At 55.4% G+C, this 21,029-nt stretch overlaps 2 protein-coding genes across 3 annotated transcripts; both read right to left on the bottom strand.

The window, feature by feature from the left end:
* Positions 1 to 477: 477 nt before the first annotated feature.
* Positions 478 to 14,337, bottom strand: ADISSP (adipose secreted signaling protein). 2 transcript variants are annotated; one of them, XM_061209980.1, is made up of 6 exons: positions 14,185 to 14,337; positions 7,094 to 7,210; positions 5,529 to 5,671; positions 2,367 to 2,505; positions 1,391 to 1,513; positions 478 to 1,153 (listed from the first exon to the last, which is right to left on the bottom strand). In XM_061209980.1, exons 2-6 carry the CDS (start codon positions 7,110 to 7,112, stop codon positions 1,053 to 1,055), a joined length of 525 nt encoding a protein of 174 aa, XP_061065963.1. In that variant the 5' UTR covers positions 7,113 to 7,210; positions 14,185 to 14,337; the 3' UTR covers positions 478 to 1,052. The 2 variants fall into 2 exon arrangements, with proteins under 2 accessions (XP_061065963.1, XP_061065962.1); XM_061209979.1 differs by having other exon boundaries at positions 7,094 to 7,264.
* A 2,325-nt stretch (positions 14,338 to 16,662) lies between these two features.
* On the bottom strand, positions 16,663 to 20,249 carry SPEF1 (sperm flagellar 1). The gene is made up of 7 exons (XM_061209060.1): positions 19,950 to 20,249; positions 18,721 to 18,832; positions 18,214 to 18,370; positions 18,004 to 18,043; positions 17,796 to 17,856; positions 17,459 to 17,582; positions 16,663 to 17,359 (listed from the first exon to the last, which is right to left on the bottom strand). The coding sequence occupies exons 1-7, from the start codon at positions 20,056 to 20,058 to the stop codon at positions 17,252 to 17,254; spliced, it is 711 nt and encodes a 236-aa protein (XP_061065043.1). The 5' UTR covers positions 20,059 to 20,249; the 3' UTR covers positions 16,663 to 17,251.
* Positions 20,250 to 21,029: the final 780 nt, after the last annotated feature.

The raw sequence follows: 21,029 nt of genomic DNA on the forward strand, positions 1-21,029 counted from the left end.
CTCAGTGTACCTGCCCTCCCATGATGTGCAACAGCCCCACCTGCCTGAGAACCCTAAGGTGACAATAAAGCATTTATGCTCAAGGTGAAGCTATAGCCTCCTGGTACCTCACAAGAGGGGACCCTAATAGTGGAGTAGTGGAGAGGGGCTGGGATCTGCAAAGGGAAGTTTTCAGCTGTGCCTGGGGCTGGGAACTGACCAGAAGGGGGTGCTGCTGTCTCTGGGTCAAGCCTCCCAAACTGAACGCCCCATTCCACAAGACCTCTCTCTGACCTGGGCAGAAGGCCCCTCCCCATCCAAACTCTTCCCAGGCCTAAAATGTCACCCCCTGTGCATACTTCTTTTGGGGCCAGGTGCTGTAATACCACGAAGTGACCTTGCCTCCAAAAAGAATGAGTTGAGCCAAAACTGTTCCTTGGCCCTTCTGTAAAGGATTGGGCATTCTCAGGGCCCTGGAGAACAAAAATCCTGCTGGCCTCTGGTATCCACTGGAAGTTTTATTTCTTTAGGGTTTTATCCCAACCAGTTGTTTAAAAACCAAGTAACACAGACCTGGGGGGTAGGGATTGGGAACTGCACCTCCCTCCTCCTCACCATGGACGGCAGTGGGAAAGAGGGAGGGGACAGGAGAGGTGGCTAAAGCAAGACAGCAGCAGCAGTAATGGGGGTAGCTACACCACAGAGCCAGCTCCCTCCTCTCCTAGGCCCTGGCTAGAGCCCCTATGGCTTGGGGTAGGGGGGTGGGTAGAACCCACCCCAGGCCCTCTCCATCCCTCCTCAGAGAGCCTCCTTGGGGGCTCAACCCATTTCTTCCAGCAGGAGACTGAGGCACACAGAGAGGAGGAAGTGGGAGAGGAGGATGCTGGAGAGGCAGGGAGGGGGCACAAATGAGGTGAGAGGTGTGGGCGAGGCTCCAGCTTGGAGGCCCTTGGACCCTCCACCTCCATGCCCATCCCTGGGAAGGGTGAGGAAGCTACACCATCACGCAGCATTTGGGGAGACGAGGTGGGGTTTAAGGCTGAGAGGCCCCAAGGCAGGTGGGGGCGAGGGCCTCAGTCGAAGCCGTGCCAGTCACTGTGCTCTGAGTCGTATTCTAGCTCAGCACCCACGCACTTGACACCATCTAGCAGCATGGGTGTGCCGTGGTGTCGGTCTGCAAGGCAGGTGACAAGTCAGTATGCCAGGCTGGACCCTGGCCCCACCTACTCCAAGGGGACTCCTCTACCTTCCCTCCCGGCTCTGCTAGGGGATGGGGAGAAAGGCACCCACCAAGGAGGTTGGGGATGGGCCGGGACAAGGATCCCTTTTTCAGACTCAAGGAGGGTGGAAACTCCTTGCAGCCAAGTTGGTGCCTCCCTCCTCTAGCCAGACCCGGGCCTCGAGCTCTCACCCATGACGCGCGCCTGCACCATCACGCGCACGCAGGTGCCGGTGCCACCTTCGCAGGCTAGCAGCATCTCCTCCTTGAGGACGCCCTCCTTGTGCGCTGAGTACTCACACTTGATGCTGTAACCTGCCCGGGCGATCAGCACCTCTGCGGCCTCCCGCCCCCACCCCCCAGCACTCACTGGTCCCCACCTACCACCAAGACCTCCAGAGGAGCAAGGATGGCCCAGGACCCTACCCCCAGGGCTGGGCACACAGGCCTTAGGAACTTCCCATTCTTCATTGAGCTCTACATGCCTCTGCCTGCAGGCCAGAGGTCAAACTCAGGCTTCCAAGAGGTGGGATTCCCCAAAAAGGCAGGCAGGGAGAGAGGGTGATGGGGAGGGGAAAGGAGGGCAGGGCAGGGCTTGAGCAGATCTGGTGGCAAGAGGCCTGAGGGGGCTTGCTCAATCCACTTAAGGGTGAGGTCATTAGGCAGAGGTAGGGGGAAATGAAACTGAAGCTGGGGCTTCGGTACATGGTGAAACTGATACCCTAGCCTTTGGGAGAAGGGGGGTGCACTGAAGCTGGCAGGGTATAGAGAAGCAGCCCCAAGCCCAAGCCCAGGTCTGGCGGGTGCTGGGAGGTAGCTGCCCAAAGTCCCTGAGGTTCCAGTAGCTTTTTCCTGAGGTACAGGCAGAGGGAGGGCTAGAGGCCCAGAGCCAGTTCCTCAGTGGCTCCCATCGTCCCATTAAGGTAACTATCAGGCGATGAGCAGACATAGGCCAACTGTGGACTTCTGTCCAGGGAGTGAGGCCTGGATCATGGGACCTGCCAAGGTGCCACACTGCAAGACCATAAAGAGGCATCATGTCCGCTGATTGCTGAGCTGCCCATCAGCCCTAGATAGGGGAAGGAAGTACCCCATGCTCTCACTCCCACTCACACCCAGGCCCTGCTGAAGGAGGGCAGGCTTCCAGCACCCCAAGCAGGGTACGCACCTTCTGGGATGGGCATGACGCTGAGGAGCTTGAGGTGCAGGCTGGGGACAGGTGCCTCTCGGACCTCCTTGCTCAGCCTGCGCACTGGGGGCAGAGTGAAGGTAATCTCATACCTGTGCAGGATCTTCAGGAAGCCAACCTGCAGCAGGAGGGGCGGGGGAAGGAGGCACCTTCACTTACAGTCTCCCCCAGGGCCCACCCAGGTTGTGCCACTGATGATCCTGTGGGGCCCTACACTTGCTTCCTTGACAATCCCAGGGGAGCCTGACTCCCTCCATCACTCTAGTTGGTCCACACCCCTGGCCGGGTAGCTCCAGGCCCTTTCTCCAAGGACCCCATCCCTACAGCTTGGCCCACACACTCCTCAGCATCTGTCTCATGAGCCCTGAAGTTCCTCGGTGGCCATTTTATAGATGATGAAATGGAAGCTAGGAAATGACTGGCTGAAGGCCACAGTGTGGTCAGGGTATAGTCCTCCCTGGACCTCTTGGCTACTGCTGCCACACCTGGCACACAGCAAAGCACCAGCCACTGCCCACAGGGGAGGCTCAAAGCCCCACGACACAGGCCATCCACCTGCTCCCACCACTACCAGCATGTGGCCAGAGCCAATAGCCCAGGGACTTTGGTCCTCTAGTCATGGTGGGGCCACCAGGCAACACAGATAGCACAAGATGGAGGATGGGATAGAATTAGAAAAACAGACACTAGACCAGCTGTGTCAGTCCAAAGCTGGCCCACAAGACTGGCACCAGCCATGGAACCTGGGCTCTGGCCCACCCTGCTGGCACATGAACACGGATTCCTGCCTGCCCACTCAAAGGCTCACTGTGTCCAACAGCCCTGATTCACAGCCCGAGCAATTTCTGTTGTTCATACACAGAGCTTGGCCATCCTTGGAAACTCCAGTCATGTGAAGGGTCACAGGCCAGGGTGGCTGTTGGGCAGGTAGGCTAACTGGAGTGCCAGTCCAGGAGGTGCAGGGGTGCATGCTGTATCCACAGCTCACATGGGCACACACTCTCCTGTTCAGTTTCAGGAAATGGATGGCCCTGTCCTTTGGGGGAGCAATTAGCCTTTCAATGAGATCAGATGATGTCACTGCATGATAAAGCTCAGTCCCTGTGGCCCCCACACTCTGCTGGTAGAGGGCACACCTCTCAAGAGGGCTTTCTGGCTGTACCTGCCAATGGTGACCCTGTGATCCAGCTGTATCACTTGCAGAATTTTCCAGGGGGAATACTCAGAGATGTGCAAAAAAAAAATACTCATCACTGCCCTATTTATAACAGTACAAAACCGTAACACCAGGAATAGGGAACCAGCTAAATCAATGATGATACATATAGTGGAATACCAGGCAGTTGTAAAATCTTGTGGAAACCACCAGGAGATGGTTCACAACAGAAGCAAGCAAAACACAGTGCATACACTGTGATACCAGTTTTTCATTTTTGGAAACAAAGCTAAAAAAGAAACTGGAATAACACACATCAAAATATTAACCGTAGTTATTTCTGGATAGTATGATTGCGGGTACTTTTAAATTTCTTTATAGTTTTCTCTATCTTCCAGATTTTCTCTAATTACATGAATGGATTTTGCAATGGGAGGCAGGGAACTATTTTTGAAAGTTTGGGTTAATTATGTTTATTCCCTTGGGGAAGTTGTCAGCTCTTGGAGGAAGAGCAAGGGTTTTAGAGTTGGGCAAACAGGTATGACTCTGGGCCCCTCCTCAGGGTGGTCTCAATAAACCAGACACCATCCCGCATCCTCACCGCCATGCCCTCCAGGGCTCAACTCTGGAGCCCTGATTTATTGTCCAACCTGAGGGCCTCAGTCCCTGTTTCCCTCCAATCCATCCCCTCCAGAGACTTCCTCCTGCCCCTCCAAAGTGGATGTGGGATCCAGCTGTGTGTGTCCCAGCAGTAGAGGAGCCAAGAGTGTATGAGCTGTGGCCACTCAGAGAGGAGGAGAGGGGAAAAACATGGGGGTGATAAATACTGCTGCAAAGAGCCTAAATCAGCCAGAGGTTTGGCAAAGAAAAGTAAATAAAGTCACAACTTGTTATCAGCATAATTAGCCTCACGCCTGAGTGACATACATACATCCTTCCATTTCCAACTCTTTGGGGTATAAATTGTCTCTACTTCAGAGAAGGGAAACTGAGGTGACCTGCCCAAGGTCAGAGTCAGAATAGCAGGCCTGGACCTGAACCCAGGCCTGTGACACCACAGCCTTGACACCTGCCTTCCAATTGCAATGGTTGGGGTGATGCTGATGATAACAACAGCTCTACTCCCATTCAAGTAACATCCTAAGTCAGTGGTCCCCAACCTTTTTGGCACCAGGGGCCGGTTTCGTGGAAGACAATTTTTCCACGGACCAGGGGGTGGGAGTGGGGTGGGTATGGTTTCGGGATGATTCAAGTGCATTACATTTATTGTGCACTTCATTTCTATTATTATTACATTGTAATATATAATGAAATAATTATACAACTCACCATAATGCAGAATCAGTGGGAGCCCTGAGCTTGTTTTCACTTGCCACTTACTGATAGGGTTTTGATATGAGTCTGCAAGCAACTGATTTATTATGGTCTCTGTGCAGTCAAACCTCTCTGCTAATGATAATCTGTATTTGCATCCACTCCCCAGCACTAGCATCACCACCTCAGCTCCACCTCAGATCATCAGGCATTAGATTCTCATAAGGAGCGTGCAACCTAGATCCCTCGTATGCGCAGTTCACAGTAGGGTTCCCACTCCTATGAGAATCTAATGCCGCCACATCTGACAGGAGGTGGAGCTCAGGAGGTAATGCGAGCAATGGGGAGTAGCTGTAAATACAGATGAAGCTTCGCTCACTCGCCTGCTGCTCACCTCCTGCTGTGCGGCCTGGTTCCTAACAGGCCACGGACCAGTAATGGTCCGTGGCCTGAGGGTTGCGGACCCCTGTCCTAAGTGCACTCATCTTATCACAGTCTCACACTTCCCATTTTACAGATGGGGAAACCAAAGCCCAGGGAAGGACAAAGATGTGCCTATGGAGCCAACTTAGAGGAAATGGAACAGGCTCAGGAAGCCAGGCAGGGCCAGGGTGAAGACAGAGGGAATAAGGCTGATGATGGCGGGGGTGGCAGGGGAGATGCACACATACCTTGACCAGAAAGCTGCTGTCGCTCTCTTGGGTGACCATGACCACAGAGTCATGCAGCTTCTCATCAAAGTGGACGTGGCTCTGGGAGCCTTCTGCATCATGGCCTGTCGCAAAGCGGATACTCCGGACTCTGGGCTTATTGCCTACGAAGAGAGTGGGAGAGGGCTACCGGGGCTGTTGCCTTCACCTATCCCAGTAAACTACTCCACCGTGTCACCTCCCTGCCCTCTGCGACTGCCCTTCACATAATCCAGCATCCACTGCTGGGCTAGGCCACATCCTACTGGACAGTGGCGATGATAAGGCTTGAGGCTCCCACCTGCCCCTACCTGCTCAGTCCTCCCACAGAAAATACTCATCCTGAGAGAGGGTTTGGGGGGGGATTCAGGGATTAGCTAATATGACCCTTCACTTAGAGGGAATGGGGCTGACAGGGAAGAGACAGTCCTCCCGACTCCAAACACCAAGCAGTGCAGGACTCAGCCCCAGTCCTCAGGATACCCTGCCCCATGCTCTCCTTCACAGTGCCAAGCTCCCCATCTCTGGGACCTCCTCTTCCAGGTCTGTCAGTATCTGAGGCCCCCTGCCTGCCCCTCCTGCTGACCCAACTTGAGAGAGGAGAAGGGCAGAGACAGGAATGGGCTCTATGGGACCTGCCTGGGAGTGGGAGAAACAAACAGGGTCAAAAACCACACTCAGCCCTCCTAGGAGGGGCCGCAGCTGCCTCTAAACCTCATCACTGATCACTGGCAGGTAAGAAGGAAGAACCCAGGGGAGCCTCCAGGACCCCTCCCAGAGACGCCTTTCCCTCCTCTGCTTAACCCCTGACATGGCCCGCGGCTGTCTCCAGCTGGGTCAGGTTCTCCAAGGCCAGGAAGTCAGGGAGTTAAGGCAGGCAGAGCAGTGGGAACTGGGCTGAGGGCCTGCGCCGGGGGAGGCTAAGGCTGAAAGAGGCCCATCTTGCCAAGAGCATGACCCCAATCCTCTCTGACCCCCACAGCCCCTAGGGCTCCCAAGAGCCCTACCCAGAGTCCTTTTGGTGGGAGGGCCTGGGCCAGCCCTTGCCTGGGTTCTTGCACACTCAGTGGAGGGCCAGGGGGCCAGCCTGGCATTCTCACATTCCCCGCTGAGCCCCCCAGACTTGACCCTCATATATCCTACCAGGCCTCTCTTGCCTAAAACCTTCTATAAGCACTTCTGGACTCTGAATGAAACCCAAATTCCTTTCCACAACCTGCTGTGACCCTACCCACCTCAGCAGCCTCAGTGCTCACCCAAAGCCCCCTGTGCTCCCCAACCCCCACAGTGGAACAGGGAGGCTGGAACATGGGGCCATGAAGGCACACACCTCCAAAGACCAGCACACCATGGAGCCAGCAGGGGTCCCCAGGTTTGGCTTGGGTGTCCCCAGAACAAACACTGGTGTAATGTAATTAGTACCTCACATTCAGACAGACACACACACACACTCATAGCCAACGCAGACCCCACATGCAGCAATGCCCCTTCCCACCAGGGCCCTCTGGAAGACGCTACAAACCCCACCAGACCAGGCAGGCACTCACCCTTGTTGGCTGCAGCCATGGACGCCCTCCCTGCCACAGAGTGAGACACGCAGCTCCTGCCAGACACCACCGGTCAAGCTCAGCAGCTTCCCATGCTCCAGGGACACCAGCAGAAGCCTGATGCATGGGGAGTGGGGAGGGCAGGGGTCAGGGTCACCAATGGGCCTGTGGCTAGGGGAGAGCAGAGAGTTCCCTTTAGGAAGGACCCAAACCCCTGCTGCTCTCAGTAGCCCAAGTGGTACCTGCACCCCCTAGCAGAGGGGGCTTCTGCCCCCCCACTCCTCCACCCACTCCCCACATTCACCAAGAGCCCTCACCCTTGCCTGACACACTACTGACCCAGGGCCTGGCCAGCATGTACTGAGCTGCAGCTTCTGGGTGCCAAAGCACCAGCACAAGCCTCTTGTGCCCAGCCCACCTGAGGCTGGTGGGAAGAGGCAACCAGCAAAGGAAGGGGACTTCACTGGCACTTTCCAAGGGTCAGTTCTGGTGCTGGTAACCCAAGGGTTGGCCCATCCCAGACACACAGGCTGTACCATCCTACATCCAGAGACCACAGTATTCACGTTGCACAAGTGGGTCCAGGTCAGAGTTAACAGTATGCTTGGAGGGGGGCAAATATGGGGACTCACATAATAAAACATGTCCTCAGAGCTTTCCCTCCGAGTGATTGGTCAGGGCCATATACAGAACAGATACCCATGAAGGGGTTGCCGTCCATCGAAACCCACCATTCAGACTCTGGCTTGACTACAATCCGGCTGGCCTCTCAGCTCAGCTCCCCAAGGGCAGCCTCAGGGCAGAGACTGTGGGAGGCGCCTCCAGGAAGCCTGTATGAGCAGCCAGGCCTCTGAAAGACTGGGCTGAGACCATCTCAGCATCAAAAAGAATAATAAGTGCAACTGATGGAAACAGATGGAATTACATAAAATCAGAGCATTCACAGAGATTACAAAAAATGGGAGAAAGCAAAACAAACAAACCCAAATCCTCATTTGTCACTACTGACAGTAGCAGTGCCCTAACTCTCTACTGAAAACTGGCAATATAGAGAACTAATTCAGTCTGTCTCTTGGCCTTTCCTATAACCAACTTGCCCTGGTGGTTAAAGGACAGCTCTTCTTTAACAAAGGAATGACCAACTGCTAAATAATTCTGCAACCCCCAAAACACAAATGCTAGGAGCAACACTAATCAGTGGGTGCTAAACCAGTAACGCAAAGGTTGAAATGGATGCTCACATATGCACAAGTGCCACTGACAGATGACCTAGGGTTAAAGGGAACGAGTTTGCAATGGAGGGATGTGACATCAGCCAGTCTTGCATTAGTCAATCTCCTCTCAGAGTGGGACAACTGGACACACTGATGCCTACTGATGTGAGGCGGCACCAAGTCACAGCATTGCTAACAGGGCAGCCCCGCCCCAAATGTCTAACCTGCATCTAACAAGCCCCTAGAACTCCAACTTCAGCTTACCAAAAACACAGAGGCCAGCAGAATAAATTAAATGACTCCACGAGAAAGCAAGGAGACAAACCCAGAAGGCAGGATATTCTACAGGACAATTGACCTAATTATTTTCCAAGCTGTAAGAAGAAAAAGGAGGGAGGTTGTTCTAGATAGGGGATGGGCCAACTACAGCCTGTGGGGGCCGCCACTGTTTTTTGTAAAGTTTTACTGGCACACAACCGTGCTCATTTGTTTACGTGTTGTCTAAAATTGCTTCTGTTTTACTTATTTGTTTGTTTTGCCTTGCCATGCGGCTTGTGGGATCTTAGTTCCCAGACCAGGGATTGAACCTGGGCCTGGCAGTGAAAGTGCTGGGTCCTAACCACTGGACCGCCAGGGAATTCCCTAAAACTGCTTTTGCACTAAAGCAAAACTACTTTGAGTAGTTGCTACAGAGGCCACATAGCCTGCAAAGTCTATAATATTTACTATCTGGCCCTTCACAGAAAAAGTTTGCCAACCGCTGTTCTAAATTAACACACAAAGAGACCAAGAATGGGAAAACTGACCTCGTTTTTTCCACCACATCAGTTTCAAGAAGAAAAATAAATGGGGTAGGGGATTTCTAACTATCTATAAAAAGAGACATTTAGGGGATAATTGGGAAATGTGAATGAGTGGGACTGGATCTTAGATGACATTAAGAAATAAGAGCTGATCAGTTACGTGCGATAATGGAATTGGATTACGTAGAGAAGTATGTCCATATTTGTCAGAGATACACACTAAAGTAGAGATAAGTGAACGACGTTGGCTAGTCCAGGGAATGAAGAGACTAGCCAACTTGGGGTGGCCTCAAAGTTGGGCCTGTGGAGGGCATGACCTCGAGGCCCCCCAGGTGCCGAGCTGCCCTGAGAGCAGGCCTCACCTCCCTCCCTACTTCCCAATGCAAGAGAAGTCCACCTAGGCCCAAGCCTGGCCTCAAGGGCAAGGCAAACAGCCTGGGTATCAGGAGCCCACATACGAGCCCTCAGGAGGTACAGGGAAAGGCAAGGCTTGGGTCTCAGGAATGCAGGAGCGGCCAGGGCAGAAACAGCCCCAGGTGAGTACTCTGGGGTCACTCCCAGAAGGGCAGCCCCTGAGCCCTGGAATGCTCAGCTGTCCCAGAGAGCCTGGCCCCTGGAGAGAGGCCTGCCCTACCCTACCCACTCCAGCCACCCCCTGAAGCTGTGGACTCAGAGCATATGAAACATGGCCAAGAGCAAGGGGACCCTCCTCCTACCTTGGGCAGAGGCTGCTCCAGCCACACCTCTGCAGCCAGGGGAAATGACAAGATGCCCCCATTTCCCAGGGCATTTCCTGGGAGGCCTGGATGAAACTCTTAAACAGTGGCTGGTAAGCAAAGGCTCCTGGGGCTCTTCATAAAACTCTCTTCACTTCATAAAACCCCAGTACACACAGGGTCCCGTCCCTGTCTTCCTCCCCAGTCCATTGCCTGTTGCCTGCCTGCCTGCTTTAACCCAGGCCATACCCTCTGCCTGGAACAATCCTGCCCCCCACCCACACCCCAGCCTAGGTCTCAGCTCCAGAGGACATTTTTCAAGGTAGCACAACCCCATCCCACCACCGCCCATCCCAGGATAGGCCTGAAAATCTTCAAAAAGGATCCCCTTTCTCACTTCTGGGATCATTTGATATCTATGTCCCCCACCTTACAAGGGCGGTGACTGTGTTTTTGCCAAACACTGTGTTCCCAGCACCGAGCCCAGCACCTGGCAGGGAGCAGCTGTGTTTAGTTTATATTTGTTAAATGATTGAATGACCAAACTAAGTGGAGCCCAAGCATGGGCCTCAGCTGGGCCCTCTAGGCAGCTGTGGCACCAGGGCCCAGAGGCTCTCAGAAGAGGAATGCCCCACCGCACTCTTTAAGCCAACCCCTGCCCTGGAGGGCACTCCCTTCCCCCCATCTCAGAGTGGGGCCCCCCGATGGGCATCTTCTAGCCTGGCCACAATCAGCTGTTACCTGCCCCCTCAACCTTGAAATGGAAGGTCCACTGAGGGAAGGACCTGCGTCTCTTGCACTGCCCAGAGCTCAGGACAGAGCAAGCACTCAGGCACTGCCTTGTAACCCTTGGGCAATGAGAACGCAGAGCAAGGAGGCAAGTGACTTCAGGGGCCCAGAGAAGGCTGGAAAAAGCTCCTTTCCCAGCAGAAAGCCTCTCTAGTCGCTGTCCCCCGTGAGCCAGACTCTCGTCCACGCACAATTCTTCATCAGAATCGGGAGGAGATGGCATCGGGCCTCCTCTTGCGGCAGCTGTATCCATAGGGAACCACTTGATCCCCTTGAAACCCCAGGCCTCCTCCTGCGCCAGCCAAGTCTTGATCGTGGCCCAAGTGGCACAGCCCCCAAGAGGCAGCAGGGACATGGTCAAGACCATGATTTAAATTCAGGCTTCATGGCAAAGTTACTCCGTGTCTCTGTGCCTCAGTTTCCTCATCTGCAACACAGAAATAAGCAGTGGCCTCTTCCTCAGTGGGTTTGGTGCAGCTGGTGCCTAAAGCTCTGTGACAGTGCTCCCCACTCCACCCCCACCTTTGCAGAACAAATCCCCCAAAGGACTGGTTTCTGAAGCAACAGCAATTTCAGCATCAAAGAGGCACTTCAGGCCAATCCTGGAACAGTCAGGAATGGCCCTCAGGGTGGGCCACAGGGACTTCAGTCTTCTCAGAAAACAGCTCAAGGGACTTCCCTGGTGGTGCAATGGTTAAGAATCCACCTTTCAATGCAGGGGACACGGGTTCAAGCCCTGGTCCGGGAAGATCCCACATGCCGCAGAGCAACTAAGCCCCTGCGCCACAACTACTGAGCCTGCGCTCTAGAGCCCGCGAGCCACAACTCCCGAAGCCCGTGCGCCTAAAGCCCGGGTTCCACAACAAGAGAAGCCACCGCGCTGAGAAGCCCGTGCACCTCAAGAGTAGCCCCCACTCGCCACAACTAGAGAAAGCCCGCGCGCAGCAACGAAGACCCAACGCAGCCAAAAATAAATTATAAAAAAAAAAAAGAAAAACAGCTCAAGGGCTGAGGGGCCTCCCTCTCCCTTCCTTCATCCTGCCTTCCCCTCCCCACCAGGTCTCCAGGGATTGCCAGAGAGCAGACTGCTGGGAGCCCACTATGCCCTACAACCAGAAGGACTCATAAAGAAGATGTGAAGAATATACAGCCCACTCCAGCGAAAAAAAAGACACCCCCACCTTTAGATGGGCTGTCAACAGGTCAGGGGTGGTACCACAGAGAGTCACAGGATGGGGAGGGCTGGGAAGCTGGAACAAGGGGCTTTGGGGACTCCTTCAGCTCTCAGTTAATCTCAGGGAAACTGGCGGAACCTTCTCTCTGGGAAACAGAGCTCCCAGCTCAGATCCCTCTCAGCTTTAGAGAGAAAGGCTGCTTCGAGGTTATCCTACCCAGGGCAGGGCTCAGCCAGGCCCAGTGGCACCTCTGGCACAAGGAGCAGAACAGGGAAATGGCAGCTGGGCAAATGGACAGATGGACAGTTACACAGGAACCCAGAGTTCTCAGCCCCTTAGATTCCTGCCCTGCACACAGAGTGCTAGCTGCTACTCCAGGCTGTCCCACACTGGGGCCCAAGGCTGGAGGGAGGGTCAAAGACAGTCTGTCCATTGCAAAGTGGAGCTCCAGAACCTGCCACCCTCTTGCCCTATACCTCACAGCTGCATCCCCACAGCACCTCTCTGCAGTCCCCAAACCCCAGGCATCGTAGGACCAGCCCCAGCTTGTCCTCTGCTTTGTGGCTAGGAACATGCTTCTTGGGGCCTCGTTTCTCATTCATTCCTAATCTCCATTCTCAACCTGTTCAAGGACTTTGAGCCAGGAACTCTACAATCTTCCACCCTCCCCACCCCAGCCTAGGACTCAGTCCTGGCTTAAGCACTCAGTCCCGCAGAAGCCTCTCATCAAAGCTCAAGCATGTAAAAAGAGCACCCACAAAGGCCACACTAACCTGCTGACTCCAGGACCTGACATAGGACTGGGCCCACATACCTAGAACAAGGCCTGGAAAGGCAAGGCTGGAGGTCACGAGTGGTTGTGACAGTTTGACATCAACTCAGACTGGATATGACTCCATTTCCTCCTCCCTCCAGCAGGCCAAAGTTGCAAGAATAAGTATGGGTGTTTTCTCTCTTGAAAACGGGTGGAGGGCTTCCCTGGTGGCCCAGTGGTTAAGAATCCGCCTGCCAATGCAGGGGACACGGGTTCGAGCCCTGGTCAGGGAAGATCCCACATGCCGCAGAGCAACTAAGCCAGCGCACCACAACTACTGAGCCTGCGCTCTAGAGCCGGTGAGCCACAACTACTGAGCCCGCATGCCACAGCTACTGAACCCCACACGCCTAGAGCCGGTGCTCCGCAACAAGAGAAGCCATGTCAATGAGAAGCCCGCACACCGCAACGACAGAGTAGCCCCCACTCACCGCAACTAGAGAAAGCCCGCGCACAGCAACGAAGACCCAAGGCAGCCATAAATAAATAAATAAATAAATAAATTGATTAAAAAAAAAAAAAGAATGGGTGGAGCAGGGGTGAACTGAGGAAGGGACCCCCACCATCTCACATCCTCCTTTCTCCCCAAGAAGTGCTGCCCTCCTCTCCCCAGCATCTCCTCCCCACAACCTCTCAGGCCCCCAGCTAGAGGCTGCTCAGACCCCTCTAGCCTCCAGACTGCCTGCCCCACCCACGCCCCAATTAGTAAAGGCCAGGCCAGGTCCAGCGGGTGACAGCTGCACAGCTGCAGGTGGAGCTTCTTCAGCCCCCTGAGCAGAGAAACGCCCTACCCACACTTCCCAAGGCCAAGATTCAAGAGGAAAGGCAACCCAAGCCCACCCTTCTCAGTCCACCACGGTTCCTGCTCACTAACAGGAACACTGGTCCAGAACCTAAACGAACCTTTCCTGCTCTGTGACAAAGGGGAGGTGGTGGCCAAGCTCCCAGAGACATCAGGGGCCTGGGTATAGGAATCTGTACCCTCTCCTGCCTCCATCCCCGTGTGTGTGGCGCCCCCATCCCCACCCCATCCTCATCTTCTAAGGGGACAGAGTCTGGACACCCCCCCCATCACACTCCTCCCGGGCTGCGAGGCGTCGGCTCTGTCCCTCATAATCCTGTGCCGTCCCCACCCTCATCTCTGCTGACGCTGTAGTCTCGGGAGCCCGTACTCCCCGACATCACAGCCCTCCCTGAAGGTGTCGAGCCACGCGAGGTTCAGAGGCTACTCGTCCAAGGTCACACATTGAGGCGATGACAATGGGGGGCGGGGCGCGGAGTTGCTGACGGCGCTGACCCCATTAGGCCCCCGCCCTCACTGTGTCACACGTGCCCCCGACAGCGCCCCGCGGAAAACACTCCAGCTCTACCACCTAACGGTCACCTGCGGCCCTGGGGCCTGACATCTCCCCAGCTCAGATGCCAGGGAGCCCTCCCCGTCCCGGGCCCGACAGCGGAACCCTCCAGCCCCAGCCGGATGGGGTCGCAGGCACCGACTACCCAGAACAGCGGCTCCGCTGGGAGGGGATCTCCGCGAGCGGGACGGAACCGGGAGGTGGCGGAAGGAAGAGCAGTCTCACCGTGCGGGGAGCACCCCGAGGCCAGGACGGGCAGGGACGACCGCGGCAGCGGCGGCGGCAGCTGTGACGGTGGCGGCAGCAGCAGAGTCTCAGCGCAGAACCCAAAGAGAGAGCCCTACGCCGCTGCCGCCCGCCTCAAGGGCACACCCCCGCCTCCGCCCATTGGTCGACCGAAGGGGTGGGGCGAGGGCACTTCGGACCACTAAGCGGGCCCCAAAGAACCGCCAACGGGCGTTGCGCCTCTGCGTCACCTACAGGAGCCCCTGCGGCTGCGCGGTGCGAGTCCACGCCCCGGGGCCTGGCAAGTTCTCGCGATGAAGTCAGCCGGGGCGCTCTCTGGGGCCAGGCGGCAGGATACCGCAGAAGCGAGAGAAGGCAGAAGTGCTTTTAATAGGCCCTAAGCGTGTCCACTTTCAGCCTGGGGGTTTGCACCTCCTGTCTCCGCCCAACTTGGAAGGGGCGTCCCCTGGGCTCTGTCCCCCTTGAGCGGCCGTAAGGTGGGGCTCAGAGCTAGGTGGGGCACCTGAAAGTCGCCTTTCTTCCGAGGCTTCCAAGCCCGTATTGGCAGTCGATACGGGCATCGGTAGGTCCTGTCGGGAGCGGAGGAACCCTCCATTCTTCCCGCTCTGCGATCCCCGGGTTTCGGCATCTTCCCCTTACGTCCCATACCCCTGCCTCGGAGGAAGCGCTCCTGTGAGGACCTGAGACGCGTTCTGGGTGCCCTGCCGGCCCGGATAAGAATCAGAACAAAGAAGGCCCGCGGGGTGAGGGTTGGGAGAACTTGTGCAGGAGCCGCCGGGGACCGCAGCCTCTGCTCTCGATCTCCACGGAGGCGGTCGCAGTGGCAGGGGGATGTGCCTAGTTCAGCGCCCCGGGGTGGGATGTGGGCGCCTGCACAGAGTCTGGGAGCAGAAACGTAGCCCTCGGATCTTTAAGGGTTCTAGCCGCTGCTGCGCCTGCAGGTCCTTGAACAACACCCCCTCCCGATTTCGCTGGCTGGAACAGGGTCCCTAAAGTACCCGCGGGGAACGGTCCCTTCTTCCAACATAACTAGGAGAGAGATGGTATGGGCAGCTTAAGGCCAGCTTCCTTTCAGAAAGAGCAGGGTCACTGCCTTTGGGGAGCCCCCAAGGCTCCTACCCTCCGCTGGATCCCTGTGGCCCCTAACCTATCTTCTGGTCTCTGGTGAACACACTGTCGGCAAATTAATCTTGATGAGCTATTGTTACCATTGAATCCTCCCCTGCTCCAAAGCGCTCTGTGCTCTGGGACTGTCTCCAGAAGAGCCTCAAACTTTTTAGCATCATTTTAGGTGATGCGTGCACACTCTGACGTTTGAGATGCTGTCTCCAGCATGGTCATTGGGAGATTTCTACATTCTGATCCCAGCCCATCCACTCTTGCCAGATGCTTTCTTATTACCCAACCCACCATTCCATGTGCCCTGGTATGCCTCCCCCACAGTTGTATTCACATGTCTATTCTATTCCTCAAGCTCTAAAGGTGGCAGGCAGTGCGCCCAGAGTAAGCTATAGATGTATTTTGTTTAATCCACATGGGGCTTTAAAAAATTCTTATTCTTGGGCTTCCCTGGTGGCGCAGTGGTTGAGAATCTGCCTGCTAATGCAGGGGACACAGGTTCGAACCCTGGTCTGGGAAGATCCCACATGCCGCGGAGCAACTAGGCCCATGAGCCACAACTGCTGAGCCTGCGCGTCTGGAGCCTGTGCTCCGCAACAAGAGAGGCCGCGATAGTGAGAGGCCTGCGCACCGCGATGAAGAGTGGCCCCCGCTCGCCGCAACTAGAGAAAGCCCTCACACAGAAACGAAGACCCAACACAGCCAAAAATAAATAAATAAATAAATAAAAACTCCAAGGAGACCCAGTCATAGCGGAGCCTCCACAATTAAAAAAAAAAAAAATTGTTATTCTTCCTCTTCCTCCTCCTCTGCTTCTTCTTGTTCCTCTTTTGAAATATCAGAAGATCTAACAACGGACTCAATTCCAGCCTGGCACCAAAGGCTGATGGCACCAAAGGCCAAGGTATCTTGGTCAGGGTTGGGAGTCAAGCTTGGCCTTGGTCCACAGAACGTGGGGTCAGTCTGTGGGCAGGGTTGGGAGTCATACAGAGGACAGGTTTAGGGGTGAGTCCATAAGCAGGGTTGAGGGTGACTATGTGGCTACATTTGGTGAGAATCTGAAGCCTGGGTTTGTGGTTGGGTTTGGACAGGGTTGGAGGACACTGTGAGGATAGGTTTGGGGGTCAGTCTAAGGCCAGAGATAGAAGTCAGGCTGTCCTAGTGCACAAGACCTAACCCCTGGTGGTATCATCAACCTACCAAGCAGTGGCCACTTCAGGGCCCAGCTACCCACGAGTTGAGACCCACTCTGGGCCCACAAGGCTCTTTCACTTAAGGGGTGGGGGGTAGCACAAGGGGGACAGGAAATCACTGCCCTCAGAGAACAGAAGGCAGGCACAGGAAGGAGAGCATACCTTTAATGGGGGCAACCCAGACATTCTTAACATACCCCGTGTGAGGGGAGGGCAATTGGAACAGGCACAGCCCATGTCTTCCCCACTCCTGGCTGAGCTCACTCACCCCTTTCTCTTCAGCTGTTGCACTTTCCAGCCTCCAGTTGGGTCCCAGGTGAGTGCCCAGGAGGGGCAAGGAAGCCCCTCAGCTGTCTAGGGCAGCTTCCCCTTTGGCCCAGGGTACAGAGGACTAGCCTGGATGGAGACGCTGCTGTCATCAGAGCTGGGCAGGGAGCAGGTTCTAGAGGTGCGGACCGAGCTGGGGGACCACCCCCCCAAGGCCCAGCACAGGGAGCACCAAGGCAGAACCCCCTCTGGTGTCAGGCACTGCTTTGGGGTGCATGCCAGGTCTCTGCATGTGGCTTCTAGGTTCTGGAAAGCAGTCCATTCTCCTGACCCGGATGGAGTGGAAGGAGGTGGCTCAGTCACGGGGCTCAGCTTGGAGGGTTCCTGTCCCACCGCCCCCCATGCTCACTCACACCCCAAGAGAGGGGAGGCGCTCTTGTCCCAGGAGGCTCATTGGAGCAGCTGGCTCACCGCTGCTTACGCTCCGCCTGCTGGAGCCGCCGGGAGAGGTCTTCGATGCGCACGTTCTTGAGCTGGAGCAGGTGCTCCAAGCGTCTCACCTTCATCTGCAGGACCTGGGAGGAGCCCCACAGAGGTCAAGCCCTGCGGCCTGCTGCCCCCACCCCTGTCTTTCCAGGCCCCAATCCCCCAGCGCCTTCCCAGTGCACCCTCACCTGCACAGTCTCCTGCGAGGCCAACAGCTCCTGCTCCTTTTCAGCAATCTGGAGGACGAAGCTTCGGTCGCCCTGCAGCGCCTGGCTATACCCCAGAGGCCGGGGCACAGGCAGCCGGCCCACCCTGGGGTGAGAAGCAGCTTAGCCCAGGCTTGGATCTTGGGCCCCACCCTCACCCTTCCAGTGTCCCTCAACCAGGCCTTCTCTCCCCACCACGGTCCCCCACCCGTCCCTGACTTCCCTACCTTTCCAGGTGCAACCCTCACCCTCACCTCCTAGCCATGTGCATAGGGAGATTACCAGGCTTGGTGAGGTCAGGAGCTCCCAGTTTCCTTACCTGAGCTGCCCCCCTCCCTGGGGGTCTGGAGCACCTTCCCCTCGGGCCTTCTGGGACAAACCTGAGACAAGGCAAGTGTAGGAGTAATCCTGATGGAGCCCTGTTTTCCTGTCTTCCACCTCCCCACACCCCCAACCCTTCCCCCACAGGAAGGAAGGACAGGAGGAAAGCTCCTCCTGGGAGGGAAGAAAAGTAAAGGCCACTTTACCCACATCCATGTAGTCAGTGCCATCCTGGGGAGCCAGCTCCTGAAAGAACCCCCAAGGTCTGCTGTGAGCTCAGGCTGCCCACCCCCAAAGAGCACCCCCCCCACCAGGCTCCCTTTAGCCAGGCACCCTTCTCCCACACTTATTGCTGAGGCAGAGCGTTCTGCTGCCTGGGAACCTCCCCCAGAGCAGTGCAAGTGGTGGGGTGGCACCTGTAAGGAGCTGGAGCCCTGCTTCCTGCGCCTCTGCTGCTCCTCCAGGCACTGCCTCAGTGGAATGAGCACCAGCTCCACCACGCCTGGGGCACACTGTGCGATCTTGCGCATCACGTCATCCGGTACAGAGAAGCTCAACTTGTTCAGCACCTTCCTGGGGGGCAGACACAGGGATGGTGGACTGGCTCCTGGGGGGGATGAAGTGAAGGGTTGGGGGATGGAAAGGGGTGCAGCAGTTGCAGCCCTTCAGTGCACAGCCCTGGGGGAATGGAAGGGCACCCAAACTGAGCCCAGTGTTTATATGTCTCGAGGGTCCTTGTTACCTCCCCAAAAGAAGAGTCCCTTGATTTTGTTACCAGACAGATTCTGTCTGCATTGTCCCTTCCCAGCCAGCCACCAGCCTGGACTGTGGAGACCAGAGGAGGTGGAGGGGCTGGGCAGCCCTTCCTGGGATCCCAGGGTAGGGGCTGGAGATCCCACTAGTGTGCCCAGGTATTCTGCTACCTGTTCAGGTGACCCCAGTTGCTCAGCTTCTGCTGGAGAGAGTTAGCAGGAACATAATTGTGCATCTCCACCATCTTGGGGAAGTAAAACTTGATGACTTCTGCGACCAGGACTGACGGATAGGGGGTGGGAGCAGACATGGAAGTTGTAGAGATGGGTAAGGAAGAAAGGGGAGGGAGAAGGAATGGGTGGGATGGGAGAATCAGGGTTTGCAGAGTGGTGGGGCCAAGTGGAGAGGTGGAGATGTGGAAAGGGGTAAGGATGATATGGAGGTGAGGTAAGAAAGCAAGATCAGTGATCAGCCAGAGACAAAAATTCCAACACACCCCAGAGGAGCTGCATTCCTTTGCCATTAACTCGGGGCATATAAAAACTAAGGTCTCTGGTCCTCTATGAGTCTCAAAGAGAACCCTTCAGGAGGCTGGGGCCTCACCCTAGGAATTGACATAAATACACACACACACACAAAATGACACAGAGATGCAGAAACACATACACAGACACATACTTCTATCACTGGAGTTCTAAGAGACAGTCACCAACACACACACACAGAAGCACAAAGTGTCACATATGCACCAATATACACATAGAGAGATGCATACTTCTGTTATTAAAATCCCAGGAGACAGTCTTCGACACACACCTACACCATCACAAAGAAACATATGCACACAACATCCCCACTCATACATACAGGACAGAACATGTCAACACACATATGACCAAACACATGCTCAGACTCCCACAAGACAGATATATAGAATACAGGAATAGGCATGCACACACACAGAGATGTACAAATACATACACAGAACGCATCTTAGTCATTGAAGTCCCAGGAGGGAGTCACAGACTCAGACTTAGACACACACACACACCACATGCATAAAGGATAGAACATGTATACATAATATGGACACACACATGCCCACATACCCAAGATGCACACTTCTACAACTGAAGTCCTAGGAGATAGTCAGACACCCCTCCCACCAACCCACCCCCACCTCCGCCGCCACAAGCACACAAGCACAAGAGACATGTATGCACACACACCCCGTACACCCGTACATACAGGACAGAACGCGTAGACACACAAGGACATAGGACATACAGAACACACCCAGGCGCGCACGCGGACACACACACACACGCTGGAGCTCACACGTCTGTCACACACACACACACACACATACACACACACACGCACACGCTGGAGCGCACACCTCCGTCACTGAAGTCCCGGGAGAGATTTCGCTTGGGCCGGGACAGAGGGATGTTGTCTACCCACAGGTACAGTTGGTGCAGCGCTTCCTCGTCCACGCTGCCCGCCATTGGCGCCCTCAGAAAGGTCAGGCCGTTCCAGCTGTGCAGCGTCCAGGCCCAACCTCACGACCCCTCAAGAGCTTCCTCTATCGCCACTGCCGCAGCGCAGATCCTCCTCTGCCTCTCTAACCCAAAGACTCACTTCCCAGCTGGGAGCGGCCATATTGTTTTCTGAAACCATGGCAACCATACTCGACTCGCTGGGGAGCAAGGGCTTCTGGGAGTCGTAGTTTCCCCCCTCCCGCTACCTCCTCTCAGGCCCCAGCTTTGAAAAGGCGGTTTGTCTTGTCCACCTCCCAAGAAGAAATCACCTCTGCCAACTGCTCACCAGACATTGGCCCACTCTGGGAACTGCCAAAGCCAACCAGGCCTCTAGAACCCCTGCATCAGTATCCTCAGGACAAGGAAACTCCTCCAGGGTCCTTTAGCAATCAGTCCCAAGTGAAGGCAGCATCCCAGTGTTTGTCAGCTTTATCTGGGGGTCCATTGTTAATCACCAGCTGCTTCGCATCTGGACTGTGTGGTAGGCTGGGTGACAGTGCCTCCTTGCTAGGTCCCTCCTCAAAGCTCTGTGTTCATAGGGCCATCCCCACACCACTGCCCCCCACCCCCCAAGTAGTGTCCCAGTGAGGCATTTTATATGTAACCCAGACTCCCAGGGAGAGCATCAGAGCTCAAGGCCAGTGTCTTGGGCAGGTCATTTATAGTCCTTAACCCTATTTCCTCCGTGAAATGGGGATGGTTCTCACCTACAGTCCCTAAGGAGTAATAGGGAGAATGGGAAGGATATTTACATAAGACCTGTATTTGGGGACTGGGGGAACAGGAGTTAGTTATAGGTACAGGAGCTTCAAGAGCTCCTGTAGACACTTCCACATCCCTCATCTCCAAGAGCTATTCTTCCATGGGTTAGAAACTGAGTCAGTAACCAATTCCTTTAGGAATATGGTTAGGGTTAGGAATTCCTTAGTAAAGGGGCA

Source organism: Eubalaena glacialis, chromosome 13, assembly GCF_028564815.1.
Source record: "Eubalaena glacialis isolate mEubGla1 chromosome 13, mEubGla1.1.hap2.+ XY, whole genome shotgun sequence".
Classification (NCBI taxonomy): domain Eukaryota; kingdom Metazoa; phylum Chordata; class Mammalia; order Artiodactyla; family Balaenidae; genus Eubalaena; species Eubalaena glacialis.